General features: G+C 34.9%; 1 protein-coding gene across 6 annotated transcripts in view; it reads right to left on the bottom strand.

Moving 5' to 3' along the window:
• Window positions 1-890: 890 nt before the first annotated feature.
• The window catches only part of LOC145693497 (thialysine N-epsilon-acetyltransferase), an 88,422-nt gene continuing 73,105 nt past the window's right edge, over window positions 891-16,207 (bottom strand). For all 6 annotated transcript variants that reach the window (XM_081769560.1, XM_081769556.1, XM_081769559.1 and 3 more), the window contains exons 4-5: window positions 3,778-3,992; window positions 891-1,489 (exon numbers count right to left, since the gene is read on the bottom strand). In XM_081769560.1, the coding sequence (XP_081625686.1) occupies window positions 1,325-1,489; window positions 3,778-3,992 (380 nt within the window). In that variant the 3' untranslated portion in view covers window positions 891-1,324. The remainder of the gene's footprint in view (window positions 1,490-3,777; window positions 3,993-16,207) is intronic.

Genomic DNA, 16,207 nt, shown 5'->3' with positions numbered 1-16,207 from the left:
TCAGATTCTTGATCCACACGTTCTACTTCTAGTGAGTACATAATGATCGTCTGCCCATGTAATATCAATTTGCGTTACGAAAACCTGAACAGTACATCAAGTAACAGAATATAATCTGTAAATGCAGTTACTTCTATTATTTGGGAGTGAGTCCGTGTGGCGCCAGCCAATTATCTCAGTGCCGCAGAGTGTCGTTCGTAAAGAACTCACTTCTCACCGCACGTCATCACTATCCTAAAACAGACTTTTCCCCCAATAAACAGGCATTTGCTCGTATCGCTTTGGGAGTTGCAGTCAACCTATCGTTTCACTTTATATCTCAGTGGTTCCCAACCTTATTTCTTGATGCGTCCATTCGTAAATCCTGCATACTTCATGTCCCCTTCCTTTCCATGACAAAGGCAAGTGTCAAACTTAGCAAATTATAAATGATCATTACAAGTGGTGCATTATTCATAATTCACAGATTTATTATTATTATTGTTTTTTTTTTTTTTTTTTTTTCTGTTCGTAGCTTGTGCCACCTTGCTCGCTCTTCACGATTCTCGAGTTGGGAACTACGGTTATCCGAAACTGGTGGTAAATGGTTTCTGTACTGAAATTAAATACTTTTCGCACTGCCTCATGTGTTGACTATTATCGGCTCCAATAGCCGCCTGGAAACACTCACTAGCATTACTTTATTTTTCTAAAAAAAAAAAAAAAAAAGAAAGAAAGAAAAAAAAGAAAAGAAAGAAAGGCGTACGGGGCACAGGCCAAATATTTAAAAGTTCTAAGTACTATCAGTTTTTCACTAAAATACTGTCAGTACTACCTGTACATAACTTTAGAGCTTTTTCTCTGACATGTAAGTTTTCAACGTACTGTTGTTATTGATTAAAAATCGTGAATAACTATTTTCAACAAGATAAATTTTATTTTTGCGAATGTATGTATATTACATAACCTGAGACCAAAAATTACGTCAACAAATCTAGAGCAAAAGAATCAACAAAGGTAATTGATGAATTTACCAGGAACACAAAAGATTTACTCTGTTTTTAATTACAGTATTGTTTAAAGAGTTCAACTTCCACAGGAAATACAATTTCCTATACTTAGAAGCTCTCGCCCTATGCATCTCCCGGCAGCTGGCATTAGTGATGCATATAAATACAACGTGCGAATACTGATAGCACTGGAAGTCAGTCAGTCTTCCGTCTAAATGTTGGCCACACGTGTTCGAGTGGATAAAGCTATGTTGGTGTCCAAAAAAGGAATTATCTTTTCTGATACATAGGTAGCGACAATTGGCGTTCTTTCCTCAATTAGAGTTTCCGTGGTACTATGACCTAGCAAGGTTCTCCATGGCTTCTCGGTTCATTCTGTAGTGATGCCAGCCTTCTTTCTCTGTCAAGTCCAAAGCGCCTTTATCTTTGTAGAACTCTCTCGCAGGATTCCAATCCAATACGGTGAAGTCCATACGACTGCACCCCTTTTCGATACCTCTCTGGAATAAAGAAAACAGTTACATTTTACATTGAAAAACATATTTGTAATACAACCAGTTGTAACCCATAAATTAGTCTTATATGTAAATACTCAAATTTTATAATTTGTAAAATTCATATAAAACTACAGCGATTAGAACTACTTTCAATTCATAGTTTTAACTTGGCGTTAGTGTTGCACTAGGTTCGTTTCAATACAGTTCCTGGCAGACAGAGTGTAAACTTTACAGTTATTTATTTATTTTTACTTTTTATTTATTTATTTTGGTCCTAAATTAACCAAAAGTCTTCCTACAAATTAGACTCGATAATGGAAAGAAGCCGAGCAGTTTCAAAATTATAAAAAAAATATATATTATTTCCATTTTCGAATATTTCTAATCGAAATAATTTGCTTTAATTTTCATTTGATGGTTGCACAAATCGAAAAATTTGACCGTATATGTATATGATGTGTGAAGAGTATCAGGTAAAAATATGAAGATGTAAACTACAACCGAAGTTATTTGAATATTGTATAGTCGGAAACAACAGAATTGAAAGCCTATTTCAAAAATCTTGCTATAAAGGATAATGCAGTTTCTTTGATAGGGAACCTTAGGTTATCTTAAGATTTTAGTAGATCATTGAGTCATATCCCTATAACGTCTAACCCCTCCAGGTTGATATACTGGTTAGCGCGTGTACCTGTAATGAACGTAGTCCCGGGTTCGATTCCTGGTGGGAGACAACAAAAAAATTCAATTTCATAATCATTCACTTTCAGCAACCCTCCGTCTCTTTGGCCTAAAGGCCACAACAGTGTAATGATACACTAAAAAGTTCATTTCATTTTAATATGGTTTAGCGGCCGATGAGTGTTCAGAATAAACTCATATACGAAGGAAATAATAAATATCTGAATAGATTATTATAAATACCTGAGTAATAGGAGCCTGAGTAGATTACTGTTATATAACCTCCAATGAATCCGTGTATTTTTTTTTTTTTTTCAATTGGAATAGTAATTGTCTTGGTTTGCAGTAGAGAAGTTGGCTCGCTAGGCTTAACCCGTGAAAGTAAATATAATAGGTGATAAAATACTTCACATTGTTTCTAGTGTCTAGTCTTCTAATAGATTTCTGTTGATATAGTAGTTAGGGTACGCGCTTCCTTTTTATATAACATTAAATTTCAATAAGCGTAGCGTATATCATTTTCCAGGGAAGTTTTCTGTATTTTCGAGGAATTCCTTTTTTCGTTATAAAAAAAAAAATCTCAGTTTTTCGGCGGTTTAATTTTAAATTAAACAAGCCCGTACCTTTTACTGAATTTCTATAGTTATCTTCTTGAATTACATAAACAGAGTTTTCAGCTAGTTATCACTTACACTAAATCTTTCCTATAATCTCACAAACATAAAACAATCATGAAAGAGGAAATATATTGGAAACCTAAGTGCATCCTCTTGGCACAAAATGCATATCACTATGTATACGGAAGTTAACTACGGAAGTACAGAAAAGTTCACGAAATCACTTGCTCCTTAGAGCAATTTTCTAGGCAGGGCTGATGCGAGGACCCAAGTAGTATAGAGTAAATGAACTCAATTATTCGATTACCAAAGTTGGCTCTATCTCCAGTGCGACTAGTCTGTGCGCACTTTTTATTCCTATTCACTATTGTAACTCTTGAAGTTTAGCTTGAATAAAAGTCACTAATAGGTTAAATCGGAGTGGTTTTCAAAATCTTATTGATACTACAAGCTTAAAACTTATTATATTCTACCAGATAGACTTATGAAATCCTTAGACAATGAAATATATAAGGCATGCTCAACACAGGATTTCATATAAGCCCCTTGAATTGGAAGTTTTACGTTCCTTTCAGCACAGAGGCTATATAAAATCTGGACCTACAACTTAGCTCTGTGAATTGAAGTAAAAATCAAGTTATACCTAGCTATAATTATCTTACGTAGAAAGTGCACAAAAATTAGCAATCTGGATACCTCTTTAAAACTGGTATGCTGTGATTGTAACTGTTTAAATATAAAAAGTTTGGAACTGAAATGATTCATCATTTTCTATTCGTAGTTCACATTATTAAAAAATATTAAAATACTTCCTTTGTATTCAAGATGTTTATACACCCTATGAACACGTCTTGGCGCCATCTCTATTAATTTTCTTCAACCTTCTGGACCAGTATATCCGTGAGTCCTTGTCTATTCACTCTGTTCTCTTGCATTAAATCAGCGTAACTTAAAACATTATTGTATAACCTTATGATTAAAATGGCTTTTTACCTTTGCAACATTAGCTATAAGCTTTGATCCAAGTCCTTTAGTTCTTTGTGACGGTGTTACATAAAGGTCTTCCAGATACACCGACCTTCCTTCCCATGTGGAGTATGTGTAATAATACAGAGCATATCCCACTAGGCCTGGATTCTCTGCCCCGTAATGTTCAGCAACTATACAGCGAAAGTAGGGATCTGATCCAAAACCATCCTCCTCCAAAGCTGGAAAATAAACATAATATAGGTAAGAACTTGTATACCGGTACATGAAATGAAAATATAACTAAATTATTAAGTTAATAGCAAACGAAAGAATACAAAGCATATAATAGATTTAATAGATTTTGTCCTAATTATCACTGGCGGTTTTTCAGGACAATTACATCGGTAGAAACTTAAATGTTATCGCTACAAGTTTTCGACTTGAGTGCAGGCTGACGCCCTACGTTGACAATGTAACCTATGGCAAGTATTGCATTGTTCGTTTGTGAAACCGTTAAGTGCGTTTTGTGTAAACTGATTATTCTGGACATTTCTTACCCAATACTATGGAAAGTGAGCCAATAAGTGCTACTGAATCTATCAAAGGAAATCACACATCATATTCAATATAGAATTTGTGTGTCCTCGCACAGATATCTGTAGTACTCGTAACGAATATGAGCCAAAATGAAATATCTGGAAATAGAAAAAGAAGAAATGCAGTGAAATATCTGCACTGAGGGTTACTAACTCTCAAATGATGGATTTGAAACCCTAAATGATGCCCACAAAAGGACTGCCAATACGTTTTAAGAAAGGAAGAAAACCAAAAAGGGAAGTAGGGAAACGGATAAGAAAGCACTATGTATGGACTTCGGAAAAAATTTAGCACTGCCAAACATTTCGACTGTAAATGCTGTATACTGTGAATGTAAATACTGTATACTGTAAATGGCAGTTATCTATGCATGTTCTTAATATGCCTTGTTTGTCAAATTCAGAGAATTCATTTTTCTTCATCCAGATTATTTTTTCCAAAAAAAAAAAGAAAAAGAAAGTGATAATGGGTGCTCAATACTCCATACATTTTGTTACAATAACTCCATGACTATTAAAAATAGGGAAAGATCATGTGATTCGTGTGCAAGGCAAAATGAAAACTATACTCTTATTCGTATCTTACATAACTTGGTGACAGCAGAGAGAAGATTTGACATAGTGGAGATCATTCAGTTAGAGGGCATTCGTATCCGGTATGCGAGTGTGAGGGTGAGTGGGTGGGATTTACAAACCTGAAATCTCACACAAAAATTACCCACAGACTAGATACAAGTGTTCCAATTAACGCAATCCAGCAGTGTCGGATTTATGTATAAGCTAAACAAGCTATAGTTTGGGGCCTCACTCGCTTGGGGGCCCCAAAAAATTTAAAGAAAAAAAACTGATTTTAATATAATTTCCAAATAACAAGAAAAAGCAAATAAGATAAAACGCACATGCAACAATGGTGTTTTGTACTTTATGTGCTAAACTGTTACGAAGCAAGTAATCTGGCTCTATTTCTCAGCCCCACTTATAATGGAGCCCCCGTTTCCCAGACCTGCTTGTAATGAGTCTTCTGTTTCCATTTAGACATATATTAGGCCCATAAATTAGCATATAACATATATTCAAACCTAAAAAACGGAGACATTTTGTCGCTGAAAATAAAAGCTTGACGTATAAAGGGCCCCATCAAACCTAAATCCGGCACTGGATCTAGACCATTATCATTCAATGCTTTTGAAGCTACTTCTGATAGGTTTCACTATTCTGAAGCCTTTGTACTGTATAAGCAGAACTGTTCTTTCCCCAACTGCCCAATAAAAGAACTAGTTGTAGGTAAATATCATCCAAGACTAGTGAAATTTAGAACAACTTACAATGGTCCAAGGGGAACAGCAGTTTTGAAACCAGTTTCTGCATCTGATTTGCCAGGTTTCCTGTAACTGTCTTCTAGAAACGCGGATCTTCAGGTTCTGAAGAGGTTTTGTGAACCGGAAACCCAAAGTTGTTATGAAAAACCTGCCTTTTCTTTGCAACTTTAAAAGGGCTGATTTCACAAAATTATATATAGAATTGTCAAACTTATCTTGGGATTGTCTTTCTCAAAATGATGATGTTAATTGTACTGTTTCAAAATTCTACGAAATGATTTATAACGTATTCAGCCGATGCGTCCCTGCTAAAAAGCACGTCAATGCCAGTTATCCGTGCTGGTTTACCTATGATATAATCAAAAAAATCAAACGGAAATCTTACCATCGTAAAAAGTGGAAAGAGGGGCTAAATAATATTTCATACCATCGTGAACAGTTCCTGAAACTACGAAAAGAAATTAAATCAGAAATTTCGAGAGCATACAAGGCATTTATTTCACATTCTGAATTTACTGTAGAAAAAGACCCACGGCAGTTCTGGTATTTTATTAAAAGTAAAACCAAGCATCTTTCGTCAGATTCTCTAACATATAATAGTAACGAATTAAAACATAACAAAGAGATTTCTGAGGCATTCGCGCATTATTTTCAGTCGGTATATAGTAGTGTACCCGCTAAATACGACACAGATTATCTAATAACAAATAATTCGGAATGTAGTATATTAGACACCTTTCATATAAAGGAAATAGAATTAGAAGAAATTGAGCAGGCTATTAAAGCGCTGAAACCCAAAACATCTTGTAGTATAGATGACATTCCACCGTATGTGGTGAAGGGCTGTTTAGATATATTCAAGCATCCACTCCACATTATCTTTAATATGTCCATTAAAACCAATATATTTCCGAATAAATGGAAAGAAGGTCTCATTTGCCCTATTCCTAAATCTGGAAACAGGAATGAGATAGAGAACTTCAGACCCGTAGCCATCCTATCTCCCTTTGCAAAAGTTCTTGAAACCATATTATACAACAGAATTTTAAACCATGTTAAGCCTGTCATATCTAAACATCAACACGGATTTTTAAGGAATAAATCCACAACAACCAATCTAGCAATAATAACGGATTACATAGCAAGAGAGTTAGACAAAGGCGGTCAAGTGGACGTCATTTATACGGATTTCAGTAAGGCTTTCGACAGAGTTGACCATGACGTGCTACTACAGAAATTGGTATCTTTCAATTTTTCTAAACGAGCAATAGAGTACTTCGCTTCCTACTTGTGCGATCGAGAGCAAGCTGTCTCTTACAAGGGATACATTACCATGAAATTTACCACATTATCAGGTGTTCCTCAAGGATCCCATTTAGGTCCGCTATTATTTCTTCTTGTAATTAATGATATCTCAACCTATGTTAAAAACTCTCACTTTCTGTTGTTTGCCGATGATCTCAAATTATATTCTAAAATAAGCACAATAGATGACTGCACACAACTCGAGCAGGATTTACAGGGTGTTGAGCAATGGTGTGCCAAAAACAAACTTTCATTGAATATCTCTAAATGCAAGTCTTTATCGTTCTCAAGGAAAGAAAATCCCATCAATCATCTGTATATAATTAATGGCATATCTCTGTGTAAACCAAATTCAGTTAAAGATTTAGGAGTAATTTTTGATTCAAAATTGACCTTCTCTCATCACATTGATGCAATCTCTAACGCTGCATTCAGAAACCTCGGTTTTATCTATAGAATGGGTAAAGAGTTTAGAAACGAGTCAACATTCATTAAACTTTATAATTTGTACGTAAGGTCCCGATTAGAATATGCGTGCGTTATTTGGACACCGAATGTAAATAAATACTTACAAGCGATAGAAAACATACAATTTAAATTTCTAAAAATGCTTACGTACAAGAAAACAGCTTTCTATCCCAAACAGATTCCCTACGTGGATTTAGTAAGGAGTTTGAATTTCCTAACGTTGACGAATCGACGAAAGATGTTTGATTTACTATTTTTATATAAAGTATTAAATAATAAAATTGACTGTCCAGACCTACTCACGAAAATATATCTGAGCGTTCCAACAGGCAGAACAAGACCAGGGAATACTGGTATATTTTTCTGTGAAAGGGCACGAACAAATATTCTCAATAAATCTCCGCTGTGGAGAATGTGTGACTCCTACAATGAATTAAGTCATAAAACTGATGTATTAGATATATTCAGTATGTCAGAATATGTATTTAGAAACAGGATTATTACCGAGTACCTGACACTCGAAGTGCATTGATTAATTGTACGGGTAAAAGTATATATGTATATGTATGTATTATACGACACTATAATTAGGCATTAAGCCTGTTGTGTTGCTTTCTAAAATAAAAAAAAAAAAAAACAATACTCCGAAGAGTCACGATCATAATATCCTTTAGCAATTTTCAGAAGTAATTAGCTATAGAAACATGAAGCATTTACATTAGTATGCTTTGAATGTTATGCACTGAGGCCTTTTCTTCCTTGCAAAAATTTGATCTTACTGTATTTGTTCCATATTATATTAATAAATTGTTATAAATGTGGAATAACATTCATGTAAAGTAGCAAATTATACCTTCATGCTTTGTAATTTTACTAACAAGGATTTTAGGAATGATTAAAAAAAAATGGATCAGAAGATTGAGATCTTGGCTAATAATTAGTTTTGGCATCAGGGACCACAAAATTTTTGAACAGCCTCTAAATCGAGTTTTTTTTTTTTTTTTTTTTTAAGAAATAAGAACATGTTATTGAGTTAAGTGATAGTTTTTTGGTTTGGCTACACTATACGTACGGTAATTCTCCAAGTATAAGGCCTACAAGAAAAAATTTAGTATAAATATATTGGATCTTTTGATCCAAAAATAAATAACCTATTAGACTTGAACAAACGAGAAGAGATTTGATTACAAAAATAGCTCTCTTATAAAATTAACAAAACTGGACTTAGCCCTTTCTCTCTCTGTAACCTTCATTTAATTATCTATACTATTCTGACAGACAAAATATCTCCAACTGCCAAATTGACAATTATATTAGACAAGAGCAAATGTTAAGTTTTAGACAAGAGGGACCAACCTGTTAACGAAAGTTCCAAAGGAGAAGTCAAAGTCAGAGATAAGAAATTGAATAAAATTCTTTCAGAATAGTGTATACTGCTGATCAGTGGAGTACGCAAGGAAGGTTTCAAGGTTTTAACTTCCTGTGAGCGAAAGTAAATTTTGCCATAATTTGGGAGCTTGAACCCCTTCTATAGAACTTCTGCGTATGTCACTGATGCTGAGAGTTGTGGTGATATAGTCAGTAAGACATGTACCCATCAACTGGGCGGCAGGTAATTTGTCATGGCCGGTGAAGACAAAAAATTTTTCGTCATTTAGTAGATAGACCGTCTATATATTTTTTATCACAATGTTTAACACAGGGTGGCTGCAAACCTGGAAAATCGGAAAATGTCAGGAAATTTGAGACATCAAGGTATTTCTTTTAACACTTGCGGAATTTCAATTTGCTAACAATAGCCTATTTTTAAACGATTTTAAAATGAATATATGAAGACAAATTTCAGATGTGGTTGAGTGCTTGTTTTTTTTGATTGGTGCTTTACTTCCTACTGTATATTTGTTCCTTCTCCAGTCTTGTTGTTGTACATTTGTTCGTTTCATTGTACAGACCCTATAATTTCTCAACTTTAGAGTCTCATATATCCATTATCTGGCAATACTGATAACCCACTTTTTGCTTATTTCACGTTTTATGCCAGTTCTTTTAATGACATAAAATGCTATACGTTCTATTTGAAAAATTACAAGTTTGTGTTGGGATGGCAACACTGCTTGCATGACAGTACTGCCTTGTTGCTCACGTGTCCCCCTTCCGTAGGTATCAGATTAACTCCATACATTTTTTTATTTTCTGCCTTTTCCCGCATTTTTGGGGTATAACTGGGTCACTGATTGGTAGGCCTATATGTTAGGGATGGCCAATTCCAGAATTTTTACTTTCCGGTCCGAATTCCAGAATTTTCTCAATTCCAAACTTTTGCCGAAATAGGGATTTTTCCGAAATCCGGAAAATTTTGGCCATCCCTAGTATATGTATTATACGTAGGAATAAACAAGGCATTTCCGCACCGAGTAACTATCACTAGTCAGACTACCAATTTTCATACCTAATTATCTAGCTATCACGATTTACATACGTCCCTTGTTAGATATGTACACTAAATATATATATATATATATATTACATATCTTATTATTAAAATTACGGAACAATTGTTCATGAGAAATTAGGAGCCCATTATCAATCGTACCAAAGTCTAAACTTTATCATATTATGTATGACAACATTGATATCCTTCCTTCATCCATGTGAATACCCCAATACCCGTCTATGTGAATAGCTCAATATGTGAATACCCCTAATGGATTCTGTGGTTCTGATTTTCTAACTGGCGCTTGACTGCCGCGAATACCTCAATGCTTTGGACATCTCTCCCGAGATTTTCACACGTGTCTTGTGTCCTTGTATCCATCTTGATTATAACTTGTAACTTGTTTCTTTTGTGTGTATGTGTGTGTGTGAGGCATCATCTCCCGATTTTTATCGTTTTAATATTATCCTCTATAACAAGACTAAAAGCAAGTCTCACACACCTCACTACTATCGATTCCTGTAGTATAGAATAATGTAGTGGTTCTCAACCTAATTCCTATTACGACATCCATTTTATCACATCCTCTTGCCAGCGACCCCCTTATAATTTCTAGTTTACAACACGCTTGTATGGGATTTTTAATATACCTATTGCGGAGATCTCACAATATCTATCTATTTCTAAAATAGTAGAATCTATTTCTTGTATAGACCCTATAGTGAATACAGTAACTTCCCTAAAAGCGAATGGATTAAAACCACATTTGGTCAGTTCATTCATATTAGAAATATCGAATCCGATCCGTCTTACTGTTTCAAAATGGAGGCCGTTCAAAAATGTTAAAACTTCATAACTCCCTTAATGTTGGATCATATGATAAAACAAATAAAGTGATTTCTAAGTTTGGTTTTAAAAACTTGGACAGTTGTTGAAAAAGTTTGAGTATTTTAAATAACTTAATAATGTGCGTCACAAAGACTGAACCGGACATTGCCGCACCAGTGAAATCACACCATGCTCAGGTATCTCATTGGCTTTCAATTTTAATCGTATTTCAATTTGCAGGTTTTGTTGCATTTGTATTTTTCTGGTATTTCAATATGCAGTTCTCATTAGTTTCATATCGTACCTCTTTCATTTAAATTGATTTTTAAACAACTCTGCTCCTGTTGAAAATATTTAGTAGACCTATTTTTTGTTGTTCTTAACAGTATGTATAAAAATAAAAATATGCCTATCAGAACAAAATTCAAAAAATTATTTAAAAATATTTTCCGGTATTAGATTTTCATATTTATCTCTTCCGCTTATCTTCGCGACTCCTAGGTTAAGAAACCCTGGAATAGTGTATACAGTAGATTTCTATCCCGCGAAACAATGTTTGCAAGCATTAACAACATCACATAGCAACAACTTTCCAAGGTCAAAAAGTTAACAAGAAATCTTCAACACGCAATTGACACGAATTCTACAAAGCAATTGTCGTTGATTGCTCTTTGAAGCCTTAAAAAACCTCCAGTTCTTCAATTAGATATGTTCACGCCTTGATTAGATTCTTCATTAATTTTACCTTGAGTTGTTTAGCGTTAGTGAACATCTTGTTCATATCGGCCAACGAGTCGTATTGATTCTCATGTAACGAAACAAACATTCGGCTTCTACACGCACGGTAAAAACTTTTAAATATAGTGGATTCACTTATTCTTTTATTGGTTTTACTTTTTCGGTAAAGAAGTAGCTACTTTAGAATAGGCTACTCCAGGTGCTCGCAGAAGAAGTAACTTTCGAAAAGAAGTGTCCTCCCCTTTAAAATAATTTACTACATTCCCTAGTACATTACTGCTTTCATGAAGCACGTATTGTAATTCTGGTCCATTGACTAAAATATTTCATTACTAACAACACTACAGACTGCAATTCTCTCTGAAATAACATTTAAAATATCAAGAGATTATTTCACTTTTAAAGGGATAATTTTTTTTTCGCTTTTCAAAATAAAATTCAAATTAGAAAACAGCAAATGTGTAATTTTGGTTAAATTGCAAATTTATTTCAGCATTTTGCTTCCAAATTTGAAGTAACAAATTTACAATAATTTCTGGTTACAAGTAATCATGTAAATACTTACATGGGAGACACTAACACACATGTTACAAAGTGGGATCGAACTTGGCACCATGCGCACTAGAGGCAAGTGCTTATCCAGGTGACTTCGCTTGTTTGTTGAAATGTAACAGCCTTGTCAGCACCAAGGTTATACGTGACTTGGGCCTACAGTTTAAGGTGGAATTCGAACCACTGTTACGTGTTCAAATTTTTTTAATAATCTCCCATCGGAATTCGAACCAAAGGTGCACGCGCTCGATATTAGACCAGCAGAGAGGTCTGAAGTACAAACTTTCTCGTTTTAGAAGCTCGCAGTTTGTAGGAATGCAAATGGCTGACATTAAAACTGGTCCAAAACGCTGCAAATCTACATAGTTAGCTACGTTAGTGTTATACTTACGTTATGTATGAGCTCAAACGATTTATATTTGTACACTCACGGAAATAATTGGATTACCACCCTCCCCATAATGAGTACACGTTGATGAGATAGCAACATTCTACCTGCAAAATTTAGCAACGGTGTAGCAGATCCTGTTATCCTGACATAACTAATGAGTGAAACGAAGGATATGAAGGTTTCATTTGTAAAAAAATGAAATGAAATCTTTAAGTTTTACGTCCCACGGTTATGCCGGTTAGGCTAAAGAAGACGGTGATTATGAGAAATGAGTGAAATGGTGGAATGAAGAAAATGGGAGGAAACGGGAGAACCCGACGGAACCCACGCACACGGTGTTTGTCCACCACAAAGTTCACTTGGCGGGGGAGTTTCATTTGGGTTAATTCTTGAATATATATATAAAAGTTATATGATATCTCCTGTATTGATATTTCTAAGTTCACTTACGAAGTAGCAAATTCGTAATTAATTCTCAAAGAGTAATTAAAACATTGGAAAAGATTTTCTACCAAAAGCATAAAATTAAACCTGGCGTTAGCATGTAGTGTCTCAGTGCCTCCGTAGTATAGTGGTCTAATCCCTGAGTTCATTTCTTATTTAATTAAAAATATAGTTTCTTTATAGATGTATACACGACTAAAAAAGTGCATTCCCACCTGCAATTATCCCTTTCCTGCAATAGTAGGCAACCCAAAAAACAAAGGTTTTGGATCAAACCTGCATTTCGTTACAAATATATCAATGTGGCAAACTGCAAAGAAGAAAATAAGATACATTGTTAAGAATGACGACTTTATTATCGTGAGAGCAATGGATGACAGAGTTACAAAATAATCTTATTTAAGCAGTTCAAACGAGATAAATGGTAAGAAATAGGTATCAGAAGAAAGCAATTTCTCTCCATTTAAAAAAAAAATCCTAAAACAACAAAACTGTTACATAACGTAAAAGTTTAAGATAAAAGCGTAACAGCACAAAAACAACATCCACATGAAACGGAAAGAGATACAAACACAAATTAAGGAACACCAGTGGCATAGCACATGCCACTCCCATGCAAGATAGAGATGGAACCTTAGTTGTAAACTCAATTGTTATATTATTATTATTATTATTATAAACTCGTTTCCTTTCCAAAATCTGATTCTGCCCAAGAGTGTGTCTGCATATAACGATCATCTGTGCACTTTTGTCAATAAGAGGTCGGTCCCAAAGGCCAAAAGGGATGGAAATCTCCGAGACAGAGGAACAAAAAAATTTTCGTATGATAAATAAGGTCAAAGTTCGAAGTACTTGCTTTCGATAGGTGCTTTTTTTCGGGAACAAAAGTTCTGGCGGGTAAGAAATTACAGTATATATTACAAATTTGCAAGTGGATTTATTTACATGCGGTTTGTGATAATAAAAAATCTCGTTAAAAGACCATTATTGTAAAAATTAAGTTTTATTTCATCATCCATTGCAAGTCTTAGGGGCCTCGTATATCTCGTCCTTCCTCCCCTCGATTATTGATATCGAAAATATAGGATGATATATCGATGTCGTTATATTTCCAATATGGAATCTTAATGTCAAAATCGATATCGACGATTTCGATATATCGACGTATCCCACAGGTTTAGATCCGAGAAATGATGCTTGAAATATACTGGAATCAACAACCAAAATCTAAATGTTCTTCCATTTTCGAACCCAGGTTAAGGGGGAAAGGAGTGAACCCGAACAAAAACTGTAGGCCAAAAAAATTGTTAAAATAAAAGTAGTTATACTTCCCCTTAATAGAGAACTAATAATAGAAAACTTACTGTAATTTAATTTTAACTTTCATTTCTGATTGTCATCACAAATCAGAGAGGACCCATACTTTAAACAGTACAGCAGGCGCGCGGTGGCTCACTGGTAGAGCGTTCACCTCCGATGCATGGGGTCTAGTTCGATCCCAGCGCCAAGCGAACTTTGTGGTAGACAAACACCGTGTGTATGGATTTCCTTGGGGTAATCCCGTTTCCCCCACATTCCACTTTTTCATTCATTTCTCATCATCACCATCTCCTTTAGCCTAACCGGCTCAAACGTGGGACATAAAACCCAAAGATTTCATATAGCAATATACTCTGTAATTGTTCACAACTAAGGAAACTGGAAGATGAAATTCCTGTGATATTCAAGTGAAATGTTCTACAAAACAATCATAATTCATTGTCTTTATTTCTATCAGTGCTTTTGCCACATACTCAGAGCTACAAGACTAATAGAACTAGAAATTAGAGATTTCATTCTTTTTTCTCTCAGACTAAAAGACTCCTGCATTTTGCTGATTGCCATGTTTTTAAATATATAAGCCCCTATCCCGGGCTAATTCTGGCTAACGGATTTCGAGCTAATCGGTACCCGAAAGTGTCAAGTTTGTCGACATTCAAATCTCGACATTTTGTTAAGAGAGATTTCATAATTCATATTTCTTCATTACAAAAACGCTTCTGGTTGACTATTCATGGTGAATTACTAAACTTATATATTTACAATTATTAAAATATGAATAATTACTTTTAAACAAAAAAATTACAAATCAGTAGAATGCAGTAGTAGATGCATAAAAATAACAAGGAAATTAAAATATTGTTTATTTGTTGAGACATGAAAACTGAATGTGAATAAAGTTTATGCACCCATACCCTTGCGTGGCAGAGTGTGAAGGCATGAGGCTTGTGTGATTAATGATCCTGTTTTCTAGGGATGGGCATAGGCAAGTTGGAGCAAGTTTTATTTGAAACTTGACTCGACTCGCAAAATTTTCTCCAACTGAACTCGAGTCCATTCAAGATTAAGCATATTCTGGAAATAATACATAAGGACGTGAAGCACAAGAATACGAAGGATCATACGGAATTTCAATATTCACTGCACTATAATTATACTACTAGTACTAATAATAATAATAATAATATATAAAGAGGACGCTTGAAACATTCATGTCAGTTTCAAAATGAGTAGAGGAACTGTACCAAACCCGGGCCCGGGTCCATAAAGCGGGCCCCCTCAATTGCTGCTCCGGGTATTGGCGTATAATGCTAGAAATAAGCTGAATTGTAGTTTACCGTTACTGTTGCATGCAGCGCTAGTTTCTGTGTTGATCAGTTAATCCTTTGTTCTGCAATCAACATTTGACGAGTTTTCATACAGTGGAAAGTTTTGAAGCTCCGACGAGCAAGCATTGTTTTCCATAGTTAGTAAAGAGGTAAGTGAGAGAACTATTTATTTTTTTAATCTTAATGGTAAGAGGTATGTTCGATGTAATTAGCTAGTAATTTAGACGTAGGAGTGACAAATTATATGCAGCGAAAGTAAAAACATGTATGGTCGTAAAGTGGGCCCCCTTGTCAATCCTAAAGCGAGCCCCTACTATGTTGTTCAAAAGTAAAAAATATGTTTCATACCAAATTCTCATAATTCGTGCAATTTATTTACAATTTTCAAGAGGACCAAAATGGCCAAAATAAAGCCGAAACTAATAACACAATATCGTGGCGAGGGCATGGTAGTGTCAAGTCATTATCAAGATCCTATAATCCAGGAAAGTAAAAGACACAGCTGAAGGTGAAAGGAAGAGCCAAGGAAGACGATTCTGATTGTGGCTCAATCTCTGATATAAGGAAGCATCAACAATATTCTCAACTTTAAACGTTCCACCTGGGAAAACATCGTCCACGGATGACGATGCCACATGCATGTCCTGCACTGAAAATTTTTCGAGTGATACGAGAATTGAACTCTGGGTCCATTGTATCATGTGCTCTTAGTGGGCCCATGGAGATTGAGA

Source organism: Thermobia domestica, chromosome 8 (assembly GCF_964235325.1).
Source record: "Thermobia domestica chromosome 8, izTheDome1.hap1.1, whole genome shotgun sequence".
NCBI lineage: Eukaryota > Metazoa > Arthropoda > Insecta > Zygentoma > Lepismatidae > Thermobia > Thermobia domestica.
The sequence above is the reverse complement of the archived record's forward strand: the minus strand, read 5'-3'. Positions and strand labels throughout refer to the sequence as shown.